This window comes from Ipomoea nil, unplaced genomic scaffold, assembly GCF_001879475.1.
Source record: "Ipomoea nil cultivar Tokyo-kokei standard unplaced genomic scaffold, Asagao_1.1 scaffold1129, whole genome shotgun sequence".
Taxonomy (NCBI): Eukaryota; Viridiplantae; Streptophyta; class Magnoliopsida; order Solanales; family Convolvulaceae; genus Ipomoea; species Ipomoea nil.
The window spans coordinates 240,283-255,218 of record NW_017617557.1 but is presented as its reverse complement, the minus strand read 5'-3'; the positions used below and the strand labels follow the sequence as shown (position 1 = coordinate 255,218).

The 14,936-nt window shown below is 33.5% G+C and overlaps 1 protein-coding gene across 1 annotated transcript; it reads right to left on the bottom strand.

Moving 5' to 3' along the window:
* Positions 1 to 1,819: 1,819 nt before the first annotated feature.
* LOC109183525 (BAG family molecular chaperone regulator 3-like) lies at positions 1,820 to 4,094 on the bottom strand. Its single transcript, XM_019333622.1, has 4 exons — positions 3,484 to 4,094; positions 3,210 to 3,325; positions 2,586 to 2,732; positions 1,820 to 2,270 (listed from the first exon to the last, which is right to left on the bottom strand). Exons 1-4 carry the CDS (start codon positions 3,698 to 3,700, stop codon positions 2,094 to 2,096), a joined length of 657 nt encoding a protein of 218 aa, XP_019189167.1. The 5' UTR covers positions 3,701 to 4,094; the 3' UTR covers positions 1,820 to 2,093.
* Positions 4,095 to 14,936: the final 10,842 nt, after the last annotated feature.

Below are 14,936 nucleotides of genomic sequence, written 5' to 3'. Positions count from 1 at the left end.
ATCAAAAGATTTTATTAAACTAAAAAAAATATCAAATATACAAATTATAAAAAATATGAAAGAAAATAACTAAAAAAAGAATGAATAAAGATAAAATAAGTCATTAAACTACATATAAAATTGCAATTGGACCATCTAACTCAAAAAATTGCAATTGAGTCCCTAAACAATGCAAAATCATGCAATTGAACCTAAAATGATACGTCTACCTTATAGTTGATTATGTGACGGTTATCAAATTAAAAAATTATTTTAAACTTTATTTTAACAATATTTTATAACTAAAATTTTAAAACAAAAAACAAAAGTCACCCCACCCCGCCTTCGTCTCTACTGGAGACGAAGAACCTCTCTTCGTCTCCAGGCTAGAGACAAAGAGGTCTCTACGTCTCTGACAGGAGATGAAGAGAGGTTCTTTGTCTCTAGGCGCGCGGGAGATGAAGGTAGTGGGATTTGGGGATCAATTTTTATTTTATTTTATTTAAAATTATTAAAATAATAAATTTAAAATTAATTTTTTAATCTAGTAATCACCACATTAGAAAATACTAGTAAAAAAGTCATTTCAGATTCAATTACATGATTTTGTGTTGTTTAATTAGAGGCACAATTGTATTTTTTTTTTTTTTGTTGAGTTGAGTAACTCAATTATAGTTTCGTGTGTAGTTTGATGGTCTATTTGACTCTAATTCTTAATAATAATACGAAAAAGAGTAGTACAAGTAAAATAATACAGTTGAAATAGCATGTATCTTACACTAGATGTATTTCTAGACAAGAACACATGAAAGCTCATCTCCTTACAAATGAGCACACAAGTCTTCATCTCTTGAAGCACAACTACGTCTACATGTACTTAAATCAACATCTCCACATGGTTATGTATTCACAAATGTCAGTGTTACAAATATATATGTATTTTTTATCTTCAAAGATGTATAAATTATCATTTAGGGTGTGTTTGGAAACCTGAAAAATGACTTTTGGAAAGTGATGACCATCATTTTTCCCCTCCCAAACACTAGAAACCCGGAAAATGAATATTATTTTCCGGGTTTCTAAACATATCCTAAATTACATTCAAATGTCTACATTCAAAGATTATAATTGAATGTTCAAATTCAATAAATAATTGAATATTATTGAATATTCACATGCCATATGTTAATTAAGCCTCTATAATTGAATACATGTGAGATAATATGCCATATATTGTTTCCTTAATTCTAGTTTATACTTCTTAACAATATTCTACAGTGATGTACAAGTTACAACTCTTGACAATCTATTGTAATCAATAAGCTAAAATTTTGAAAGCGAATCAAACAGGGTAAAGAAAACCTTATAGTTCGGGACTTCGGGTGACTCTCATGTGAAATAGGTGAAATTAGGATGAATGTAATAATTATATTGAAAAATGTATTACTAATTAGAAATAAATTGTTTGTTATTTAAAAAGAGAAAGTGTACTAGTAATAATGAATAAATTGATTGATTATTGCTTACGAGAGAAAGTAGTGTAACACTTATGAGGAAAAAAAATACAAAATTTATATGAAAAAATGTAATACTTTTAAATCAAAATGTAATATTATAGCTTAAAGAGTTACTTATGAGAAAAATAGTAATACTACTCACGAAAAACTTACCCATCTCACGGATTCTCATAGGAGATTTTGCATATAGTTAGTTTTCTTGTAGGTTGTGCTCGTTTATTTGAGGGTCTGGCCATTATACGTCAATTCCATATATACCCAAAAGAGGTGTCTACAATTCAGCAATGGGATTAATCATTGTATTCGACGGTAGAAGCTCTAGATACACCCACAAAAATAATTCTATATATACATTTACACAACTTGGAACTCAAATGGTCACCATACAATATCTTCTAATGCCCATAATCAAAATGCCTAAAAAGTTTACAACTCCATATATATTATACAAATAAAAGAACAAAGGGATGGGACAGTGTATACATAAATCCCAGTGTACACCCATATCCAAAACCATATTATAGGCATCATTATAGTGTATTAGTGCTTCATTAACTGTCCATTTTTGGAACTAAATTTGTGTTTGCCATGATTATTTCAAAAGTTTGCCCATTTTGCTGTCACTCTAATAGGCCCTTCATTATTTCTGCCAGCTAACTTGTTGTGCACTTGCTGGAATTGATGAGCTGCCACCCTGGCATTATTGCTTCCCAGTGTTGAGTTTCTTATCTTTAGCATATCAAGATTTTCAATGTACTTCTGCACCCTCTTCACCTTCAATCAATACACCAAACAAAAACCATTAAGTTATATATGATCTCGCGTTTCGATTCATGCACTCGTTTTGAAATAAAGTGAAATGATGTTTTTCGTTTTAGCTAAAAAGTTAAACTGATAATGAGTACACAGTAGTATGCCACATGCTCAACACATGCAGATTAAACTTTGAAATCAAATTGAAAATATGTTCTGTTTTAACTACAACTTTAAACTGATAGTAAGACTATACAGTTATATGTTATATGCTCAACACATGCACATCTAAAAAAAGAATAAAAAAAAAGGGAGAAAATAGATAAAGTATGATACCTCCATCCTTCTCTGTAATTTCACATTACCATCACCAGAAATTCCATCTAATTTTATGAGTTGTGTCATAAATAGTTCAATCATGTTCAATATTGCCATTTCTGCCACTTTCTTGCCACCATAGATGTCCATTTCAACATTTCCAACCTACCAAAATCAATAGGGGTGTTTGGTAAATAAGTGTTAGTTGATTGGGTTAGTGGGTTTGACACTTTGACTAGTTGATAGCATCAGTTAATTGTAAAAATATATTTGATAAATTAATGGTTAGTTGATAGCTGATTACATACAAAATGACTTTCTAACAAGAACTGATCGAAAAAACTGTTTTGGGAACTTAAAGAATTTTAGTGTTTTGGAGCAATAACCTTTTACAAAATGCGTGCTAATTAATCAAACAGTCATATTGGTTGTTTAACTTACAATATTGGTTGTTTCAAAAAAACTTACTAATAGTAGTCAAACACGTCAAAATTAGCTGATAGACTAACTATTTTACCAAACAGTAATTAAATCTGGCTCTAAGAACCACTTTCTTTTCTATTCTTCTTCTTGTTAATTTTTTTATAAAAAAAAAAAAAAAAAAAAAAGGAATTAAAGGGTAGCAACAAATTTACCACACACCTGCTTTGCAAGCTTGTCAATTTCCAATCTGATTGCTGTGATTTCCTTCGATGAGTTCTCCATTTTCACAGTTCTGCACATTTCAGGGCACCTCTTTTCTCTGTTCATTTGATCCCCTGCATTTTCTTGTTCGTTAAAAAACTAAAATCAGATATAATATATAAACATAAATGTGCAATCCAACTATCAGTTTATAATTTTAATTAATATAGAACATGTGTTTCAATTTGGTATCAGAACAAATTCAATGCATAAACATATATACAATACATACCAAGATTTGCTTGGGAATTAATGTAGACTTCATGGTGAGATGAACCATACTTTACACTTTGATTAAAATCTGAACTTCTTTTCTGTACTAACATTCCACATGGCCTAACCTCCCACCCCGCCGCAGCGCCGTCGCCATTCTTCGCCGGAGACAACATCGTCCCGTTTCCGGCCACCGTGTTCCGCTTCATTCTCACCAACCCTTTATTATTCATCATGGGATTTTCTGGCTTTGAAGAGAAGATCAGAACAAAACAAATAATTCCCCTCTCCTACTTGTCTTCTGAGATAAGAATAGAAGCACCTCTTAAAGGGAGAAAGACCCACAATTTCGTACCAGAACAAAAAACACAACAGAAATGTTTTTTTTTTTTTTTTTTTCCAATATGTCTTAAGTCTAACTAATCGGAGCACCAAACTGCCATATAATTAAGGATTTAAGGATTGGTTTTGTTTAAGTAGCTTAAAGATTGAGTATAAGCGAAGCCAATTTCAGAGAATTTTCTTGAGAAGCTTCACAAGAAATATATAATGTGAAGAGGAAGGGAGAAACTATTGGCCAGATGGGAGTGGGTGAGGACTCATTAAGGAGAGTAATATATTGTGGTTTGTGGGTGTTGGTGATTTCTTCTTCTTTTTCTATTTCATTTTTTTCTTTCTTTATATAGAAAAAATAAACATTTATTAGTCCCTAGTGGATTTTATATTTTTTTTGAATGCGGATTTTATTTTTTGAAATTGTCACATTTTGTTTTCCGTTACAATTTTTGTCCAATTGCTTTAATTATTGGAATAATTTGATAATTTCATAATTTTAATATTCTATTACTATTTAAGAAATACTTATAAATGACATAAAAATAAATACAAATGACATAATATAGAAAGAACTCAAAAAAAGTTACAAAATTATTGTTTATTGTATACGTTTTTTAATCGGAAGACGAGACTGAAATTGTAAAAAATACTGAATTGTCCTAAAAAGTAACTCTAATTTAAAGAAAAGTGTAATAAATGATTATATATAATAATGTTAGTAAAGTCATAGAATTAAATGGCAAGAATTAAATATGACATGTCAGTATATTACATTAGCGCGTTGTGATACTAAAATTAAAATTTATGATGCTAAAATATAAGTATTTGACATTTGTATTTATATGATATATAACTCGGAATCGAATTAATTAGTTGCAAATAATTAAGGAACTAAAGAACTTTTCCCTTTGGAAGGGTGAGGGGAGGGAGAAAAGGTGTTTAAAGCTTTTGTTAATGAGATTGGCACCATAGTACTACTATTAATTAAAAAATGTTCTAAGAGTGGAGAAAGTGTCAAGTTTTTTCAAGAATCTTTAGGAGAGTTGTTTTTTTATTTTGATAATTTAAATTAATGAATCAACAAGAGTATAGGCTTTTGAGGTTGACAGATTCCTTGCTTGCATAGGTTCCCCTCGTCCATTCATCATGTGCTAGCTTAGCTATTTGCTTCTGATCTGATGAATGTTTTCATGCAAAATTAATAATTGTGGGATCCAAGTAATTCAGTCTAACAACGTAACTCCATTAATATTGCCTGACTAAAATTCATCTTTATTGAATGCTAGTACAACTTTCTTCTCATTTTCCCCTGACAGTAAGATAAGAATTGTTGGAGTGCTCATGAATTAAGAAGATTCTTAATTCAGAGTCTTTATTGCCTTTTTATTATTTCCCTTCTTTAATGTAAATAAATAAATATAAATAAATAAATAAATATATATATATATATATATATATATATATATATATATATATATATATATATATATATATATATATATATATATATATATATATATAGATAGAATTTTGTTCCCGTGTGGTTGGGTGTGTTTAGTGCGGTTGTACAGTTAAATCTGAGTCATTGATTTTGCATCTAGGTCAAATTTAAGGTGCGTCGTTTTTGTGCTTAAGGTGCGTGGGTTAATTTTGTGTTTAAGGTGCGTGGTTTTTGTACTTAATGTGAGAAGTTGTTGAAACTTAAAGGTACGTCAACTTGAAACTTAAGGTGCGTGGTTTTCCTTCTTAAGGTGCGTTGTTTTCCTTCTTAAGGTACATGATTTGTATGCTTAAGGTGTGTGAGTTGTTGAAACTTAATGTGCGTCATTTTAAAACCTTAGGTGCGTGGTTTGTGTTCTTAAGGTGTGTGGTTTGTGTACTTAAGGTGCGTGATTTGTGTACTTAAGGTGCCTAAAGCTTTAGGTGCGCATGGTTTGTGTTCTTAAGATGTTTTGTTTGTGTGCTTAAGGTGCGTAATTTGTGTACTTAAGGTGCGCCATTTTAACACTTAAGGTGCACGGGAAGCTATACCCGCACCTGAACCCTTCCCTATATATATATATATATATATATATATATATATAGCCAAGTTCCAGTGCGGCGTGCGGTTAGTGCGGCCGCACCATTAGGTATGCAAACACACCAATAGTGTTAGAAAATGCATAACAAAAAATGTACCAATGCACCATTAGATACGCATCACCCTAAAACGCACCATTAAGTATGCATAAATGTACCAAACAGTGTTCGAAAACACACAATTAGGTGTGGGGAGGTATGATGCATTTTCTGGGTATTTGGTGCGTTAAACAGTGTTCGAAAATACACAATTAGGTGTGGGGAGGTATGATGCATTTTCTGGGTATTTTGTGCGTTTTGTGATGCTATGGTACATTTCATTGTTGTGCATTTAACACTATTGGTGCGTTTTTCTACACTATTGGTGCGGCACACCATCCGCACGTTAATGCACGGTCATATTTGAGATTGCGTAATAATTTTGGTTCATTGGCGTAAGCATTGTAAACTTGCTATGTATGCGCACACACACTAATTTAGTCTTCAACTACTAATTTGATGATAGTATATCTTCTATTATCAATTCCGTCTCTTCTCAGGTGAAATATAAAATAAAATGTAAATTATTATCTCCTAGTAAATTTCTTCTGCTACAAATTATTTCTTTGAGCAATGGAAACTCTTTTCAATGCATTTAAGTAGTTCATGAGGATTTTTTTTTTACTCCCAAAGTCCCTAATTGTTGTCACATTTGATTTTTGCACGATTTTTAATGCAACATAATAAATGATATGTCATACTAAATTAGTGATAGGAGTGAAGTTTAGGAAGTACGATTGTACTTACCTCATTAGTTGCTACAAATTTAAAAAAGTTAAAAAGGGTAAATTGAGAAATGTAGAATGATACTTATGTTCAATTTTGAAAAGAGGACATTACTTTGAGACAAACTAAAAAGGAAAGTAAGACACGTAAAATGAGACGGAAAGAGTACATCATAAAGCTAAGAGCATCCGCATCTATGGATTATTCACGTTTTTTAAGAATTTTGTAGTGATGTGGAGGAGTAAGAAAGTGGAAAGAGAGAAAAAATAATCTTTCTACAAATATCGAGTAAGTGGGGCCCAGCGATCATTTAAGCACAGCACAGCGCGTAATGCGCATGCTGCACACCCAGCCCACGCGTGCCTAGCACGTTCCATCTGGGGCGTGAGTGCTCTCCATTTCATAGTGTTTTTTTTTAATTTTGTGTCAGCTGGCTTTAGGTTTTTTTTTTTTTTTTTTTTTTTTTTTTTTTTCATCTCTCTCTTCACTCCTACATAGCGTATAAAAAATCACAAAATAACTTCAACTGATAATGTTACTCTAAGAAGCCCCGAGGGAGGCTACTTCACCCTCCATGTGGCTACACCTAGCCCATTAGCCTGAAGCAACTGAACCATATTATCTGGCGGCTACACCTAGCCCATTTCTTACAATTTGCGATGAGCAGTGACCGTTCCTGGACCGCATTCAAGTCTCTAAGCATTGCTCATCGCTTCTGAGTCAAGTTTAGTGATGATTCGAGTATTGATCTTTGTACATGAATCTGGCAGCTAGAGCAAAACTAGTTATTGACATACATTAACTTCAATGATTCACCAGGACTATGTGGTCTAATGGTATCCGGGTTAGACTTTCATTTGGAAGATTATGAGTTCGAGCCTCAGTAAAGGCGTTATTGGTTCTTTGTGTTTTAGTAGGTTGAGAAAGTAAAGTATATGAACAGATATTACAATGTAATAGAGCCAGTAACTTTCAAAAAAAAAAACTTCGATGATTCTATATTGTTAACAAGAGATACATTTTAATTTTTAGATTTTACAAAGATAAGATAAAATTGGTAATAAAAGAATAAATCGGAAAGTATCATCAAAGTAAAAGCCAAAATATGATAAAGTTATTAATTGAGAATTGAATTTTAAAATAGTACTATGATTAAATAAAAAAAAAATTAAATCTACACACAAAATATTAAATAAAATTGCAAATAAGTCAACAACATATATGAAATCATGAAGTTATAGTCAGTATGCTAACTGTTATAAGTCTGATTTAATTTAATGTGGAGTTGTTTATTGGTGTTCTTGGTTAGAGTCGGTCGGTTTTGGCAATCTAGACTGGTTTACCTCCTTATGGTCAATTGTTATATGGTGGACTATCATGGGCAAAAAACGACGTCATTTCTTTAAGTAAAGAAACGACGACCGTTATTTTTAACAAATCCCGTATTTGTGATGTACGTACTCAGAATAAAATGAAGTTACAGTGTATATAAAATGAAACTGAATAATATGTCTCACGTACTGAATGTATATTATCAAATGAAATTGTAGTTAAATTGAAATGATGCTTTAGTTGTGCTGAAATGAAACTACAATATGTATAAAATGAAACTAAATAACATGTCTCACATATTGAGTGTATATATATACTGTAAAATAAAACTGTAGTTGAATTGAAATGTTACTTTAGTTGTGCTGAAATGAAACTACAGTATGTATAAAGTGCAACTGAATAACGGGTCTCACATATTTCATGTATATTGCTAAATGAAACTCTAGTTATATCAACATGATACTTTAGTTGTGTTGTAATGAAACTACAGTGTATATAAAATGAAACTAAATAAAAGTTTCACATATTTGAGTGTATATTGTCCAATTAAATCGTAGTTGAATTAGAATTACACTTTAGTGGATGGTGTTGTAATAAGGCTGCAGTGTGTATAAAATGAAATTCAATAACATGCATGTCTTGAGTGTATAATGTCAAATGAAATTGTAGTTGGAAAAAAATAATACTTTAGTTGTGCTGAAATGAAACTACAATGTATATAAAATGAAATTGAATACGTCATACAAATATAATTAATTAGACAAAACGGGTGTCATTTTTTTATATTAAAAGAAACAGCTCCATTTTGGACCATAATCCACAATAAAATTTGCCCCTTATGGTCCTTTAATTTACAGGTTAGGGCCACAAGACATGCTTCACCAAACACGTACATTTAGATAGTGACGATAGACTTTCTTCTTTAAAAAAAAAAAAAAAAAAAAAAAAAAAAAAAAAAAAAAAACTACAAGAGATGGAACGTATAGTCGTATAGTTGGTGCTAAACAAACAAACAATATGTAGTACCCAAAAAAACAAAAAAAAAACAAAACAAAAAAAAACAATATACATAGGTACATATATGTGTGTAAAAATTTTACAATACCTTTGATATTTTTAAATTTTCTAAAGAAATATTTCCCAAGAGAAAAGTTACATGTAGTAGGTTATAAAACGAGGTGTTTGGTTGTAATAACGGAATTAAGGGGAAAATAATTACAATTCTATGAGAAAAGAAAAAATGAGGGAATTATTAAAGTATGAATTTAAATCACCTTTGTCTTCGTTGGGAATAGAATTATATATTGAGAATTTCTTGCCCACAAAAGTAGAAATTGAGGGCGATGATTCAGTGGTTCATCATGTGGCAGAATTAATGTCAGGTGCCTACAAGGAACCCACCACATTAGGTGTAATTCCTTCATTGCGGCTACCACAGTTCAATCTTGTGTCATTACCTACAATCTATTACTCAGAAATCAATTGAGTTACCCATGCAGACAATTCAATTATTAAGAATTTATATATTCTAGTGTTTGGTTGAAAATTGAAAAGGAATAAGTAATATAAAGACCAAAATGCCAATGTATAATGATGATGATGATGATAATACTCAGAAATCAATTGAGCTACCCGTGTAGGCCGGCACACAATTATTAAGAATTTATATTCTAGTGTTTAGTTGAAAATTGAAAGTGAATAAGTAATATAAAGACCAAAATACCCAAGTATATTATTGTAAGTGTAAAATTATTTACACATTAAACTTATTGGCTATTTTATTTAGTAATAGTTTTATTAGTTTTTAATTAAGCAATTAATTAGAGATGTTAGAATTTATTCTATTTTGGACCATGTGATATCTACGTATGTGGATGGGATGCATTGATAAATGAAGAAGTCAGCAACGCATGAAGTTTTCAAAGAAAACAAAAGATGTGGCTGTGAATCATTCGAACAAATGAAGGCTATGATTAAGAATCACTAATGAGGCTTATCATCTAGTATTTAAAGAAGTTGTTCGAAAGAAGAAGATTGCCAACTTTGAGATTAATATTCAAGAGCGCACATCTGATTTACAAAGCTTTCCAATTTAATGTGTTTTATTATTTAATGCTTAAGAATATTTAATCTGTACTACATGATCAGTACGTGGTACTGTTGAAGCATCTGGTGAAGATTGTTCGGGTATTCGTGTGTCAATCCTGGATAGGTGTTAGAAAGAGTGGTAGTGGTAAAGGTTGGAGGCCATCTGTATTTACCTCTTGTAATACTCCTTTTGATGAACATCTATAGTGGATTGGGCAGACGTGGGTTGCCCCGCAGACGTAGGAGAAGGAGCTCCGAACTGCGTAACAATTTCTTTGTGTTTTTACGTTCCTTTATGCTTTCTGCTTTTATTATTTACGCTTGCTTAAACAAGTTTAATTAATGAACGTAACTGGTGCATAACTTAAATAACAAGTAAAAATACATTACTTTTTTATTTCAAGATTCATGGTGCAATTTCAATTGGTATCAGAGCCTGTAGACTTAATCTATTAGTCTATCGATCTGTCGATTCCGTGCCTCTTGAATTCATATCTTCAACGGCTTTTATAAATTTATCTGTTTATTGTTTATTTGTTTGATCTCACGGGGTGTTAAGTGTTACAGAATGGATCGAACTAAAGTCATTCCCCAGTTGACCGGCGACAATTATGCATATTGGAAGGCTCGCACTCGTACGCACCTAAAAGCTCAAGGTGAAGCCGTGTGGCGGTCTGTGGTGGCAGGTTGGACACATCCCACCAAACTCAGTTCCAGCACTGACGGAACAGAAGTAGCTAAGCCTGAGACTGAGTGGACTCAAACAGAGATAACCAACGCTGGAAACAATGATAAGGCTTTAGACACAATTTATTCTCTTATGCATGAAAGTCAGTTTTCAATTGTTACAGGTATTCCTTCAGCTAAAGGTGCTTGGGAAGCTCTTGAGTCTACTTACATCAATCAAAGCTGCAATTGGTCCAGTCAGAATTCGAAGAGCTTCGCATGAATGAGGATGAGACAATCATCGACTTTCACACACGCGTACAGGAACTGGCGAATCGTGCAATGGTCCTTGGTGAACCATTCTCGCAAACAAAGCTTGTTAAGAAAATACTGAGATCCTTACCTCCGAGGTTCAGAATGAAAGTCATGGCTATTCAGGAACACGACGGCTGGGAGAACAAAACTGTTACTCAATTAATGGGAAATCTTAGAACCTATGAAATGGAAATTTTAACTGATCACACGAAAACGAAAAAACAAAAAAATGTAGCTTTTGTCGCTGAAGAAAATAATGTTGTATCTGATTCAGACGAAACAGGTGATGATACAGTTGTCTTTTTGACTAAACAATTTTCTAAAATTTTGAAACAGGTATCCAAAAATTCACGCAACAGAAATTTACAAAGGGGAGCAACATCGTCCAGTACTGGTCCTAGGACAGGTGCATCAAACTTCAAACAGTCTGTCTCACGTCCAGGACAGTTCAAAGAAAAACCCAACAATAAAGGAATCAAGTGTTATGAGTGTGAAGGCTTTGGACATGTACAAGCTGAGTGTGCTACCTACCTTCGGCGCAAAAATTCTATGTCAGCCATTACCTGGAGTGATGACGAGCCTGACGTTGAAACAACTGGATCGGATGTCGAAGAAATCTCGGGTAACTTTGTTGCGTTTACGGCACGTGTTACTAGCTGTTCAGAATCCGTTGAAGGAGCTGACTCAGAGGGTGGTGAATATGTCTCCGCAGAAGACTTGGAACTAAATACTTTATCTTTTGAAGCTGAATTTAACAAGTTGTATCCCAAATGGGAAGCCCTACGAAAAGTAAACTGCAAACTAGCTAGTGAGATAGAGATTGTAACCAATGCTAGTAAAGTATATCAAACTCAAATAGCAGATAGGAATGTACTACTTAAAGAAGCAGCTGACCGAGAAGAAAAACTACAAAACGAAGTACAAACTAGCAATGTACGACTTAAGGAAGCAGCTGACCGAGAAGAAAAACTCCAACAAGAAGTACAGACTTTGAAACAGGAGCTCAGCACCTACAAACGACAAATCCAAATGATGGATACTACCTCAACATTTGATAAAATCCTTGATTCTGGAAGAAAATCTTCTGCAAAATATGGTTTGGGCTTCACCGGAAGCAACTCAAAAGAGAAAACAGTCTTTGTCAAGGCGTCTGGTCCTGATCCAGAGGGTGTTCCTGAATCCAGCACAATGAAACGCACCCATGGTATAGTAAGACCAAATAAACTACATTATAAACTTTATAACCCCGTATGTCATTATTGCAGGTTACGAGGGCATACCAGACCTGAATGCTACTACTTTTACAAGGACCAAAGAATTGAGAAGTTCAGGCACAAGAAAATCCAGCCCTTTACGAAACAAATTTAGGTTAAAAAGACTGACTATATCTCGTTTGTTTCGTTTCACTCTAAAAGTGCAGGAAGAGAAGAGAAATGGTACCTTGACAGCGGGGGTTCCCGTCACATGACAGGAAATGCAAAATTTCTAAGTAACGTAAATGCAAGCAAAGGTGAAGTTACCTTTGGTGACGGTATTAAAGGTCATGTCACTGGCATAGGCACGCTAAATGTAGCTGGCCTGCCAAAGCTAGAAAAAGTATTGCTAGTCAGTGGACTTCACGCTAATCTCATTAGTATAAGTCAACTATGTGACCAAAACTAGAATGTGTGCTTCACCAAAAATAACTGCAGTGTCCTGGACAAAACAAATCAATGCGTTATGGAAGGTAAAAGGTCAACTGACAATTGCTATATTCTAACTAACATATCTTCTGTTGCAGGACCAGCATGAATGAAACCGAGTTGTGGCATAAAAAAAAAGGGTTATCTAAGTTATAGACTCCTTGATAAACTTCTAAAAGTAGAAGGTGTTTGTGGTTTACCCAAGATGAAAGTCGAGTCAATTATCTGCGGTGCCTGTCAAGCTAGGAAGCAAACCAAATAATCTCATCCAGCTCAACATACCATAAACACAAGTCGGTGCCTAGAATTGATCCACATAGATCTCTCGTTGGTCTAACTCAAACAGAAAGCTTCGGAGGTAAGAAATACATACTGGTATGTGTCGATGACTTTTCACGTTTTTCGTGGGTAATCTTTCTCAGGGAAAAATCCGAAACACCTGAAGCATTCAAAACACTGGGATTAAAACTCCAAAAAAGAAAGAAATGAATCCATTGTTCGAATCCGAAGTGATCACGGCAGAGATTTCGAAAACAAGCTGTTCGATGACTTCTATAACCAATCAGGAATCACTCATGAGTATTCAGCTCCAAAGACTCCTCAGCAAATGGGAAGGGTTTTATTAAACGCCAAAGGATTACCACAGAAGTTTTGGGCAGAGGCTGTAAACACAGCATGTCACATCATCAACCGAGTCTACCTTCGTCCAGGCACAACACAAACACCATACGAATTATGGAAAGGTAAGAAGCCGAACATTACATATTTTCACTTTTTCGGCTCACGATGTTTTATATTGAAAGATAGGAATCCAGTCTCAAAATTTGAACCAAAAAGCGACGAAGGAATCTTTCTCGGCTATTCAACAAATAGCAGAGCCTACAGAGTATACAATAAGGTGATCAAAATCATCATGGTGTCCACAAATGTCGTAATCGATGATCAACCACATGAGATTATCGAAGTTACTCAACCTGACTCAGTGACAGATCCTGAAGCTAACCGCCCTAAATCCCCTAACGCTGGTACTCCGGAACCAGACCCTGAGTCATCTACCTCATCGCCCATACCTAATCAACCAGAACCTAAACCAGAGTCAGAATCAGACAACGATCGAGATGACATTGACATTCCAACACGCATCCACAATAGATCACCCATCTTCAAAATTAATTTTGCCATCATCGTTGGTGATAAAGTTTACAGGTTCATCACTCTCTAATTCCTTTTGTTAATTCCTTGAATGTGTTTAGGGTGTCTTTGTCTAATGTGTCTTGTGAATTACCTGCAAATTTTCCTATATCTAAAGCTAAGTTTTTATGTGTTCTTTTATCTAATTTGATGCCCTCTACTTCAATATCCTTGCATTCATCAAAATCTTGAAATTCTTCATCTTTGCCAGTGTAATATTCTGCATCTGTGATAGAATCTGTTTCAGGATAAGGGAATTTATCTTTTGAAGTAATGGGTCTGTTCCTACATGCTCTTACATTGCATTTGTGTCGTTTTTTTTTGTGGGTGTGTTTCTTTATGATTGATTTGTCCTCTATTCCATTTTTTTTAATTTCTCGCAATTAGTTCTTTTCATTACCTACTACTCAAAATTGCAGATTGATTCTTTGCATTTTGTTCTTGACTATTTTCTATGTGTTACTAAATGTTCTACTTGTGTTGTTGTGAGTGCTTTTAAACCTATTTTTACTGAGGTTACTTTATTGGTGTTTCTCGTGTTGCATCTTTTGAATTCTCTATGGTTATTTGAATGAAAATTTGATGCATTTTGTTTAATATTTGCACAATATGTGAATGTGTTTTGTTGGTCCGGTCATGATCGTATCTGTGTTTTCTTGTGTACTTAATTGTGCTAAACTGTTATGAATTCTTGCCTGAAGTTGATTTATATGAATCTGTGCCTGATTTTGATCTATTTGAATCTCTGGCTGAATATGCTTTTCATAACCGTGTTTGTTTTGTTTGTGTGTTTTACCGTGCTATCTGGTATGAATCTGTGCTTGACTTTGCTTTATATGAATCTATGCGTAAATGTGCTTTACCTGAATGTGCTTACTGTCTTATTTACCAATCTGTCTTTTTGAGTGACCCAATTGTGTGCTTTTTGTGTTATTTGCTACGAATTTGTGCTTGAATATGTTTGTTACTTGGTATGTTTTATCTACTTAATCTGCTCCAACTTGACTTGTGCGTATAT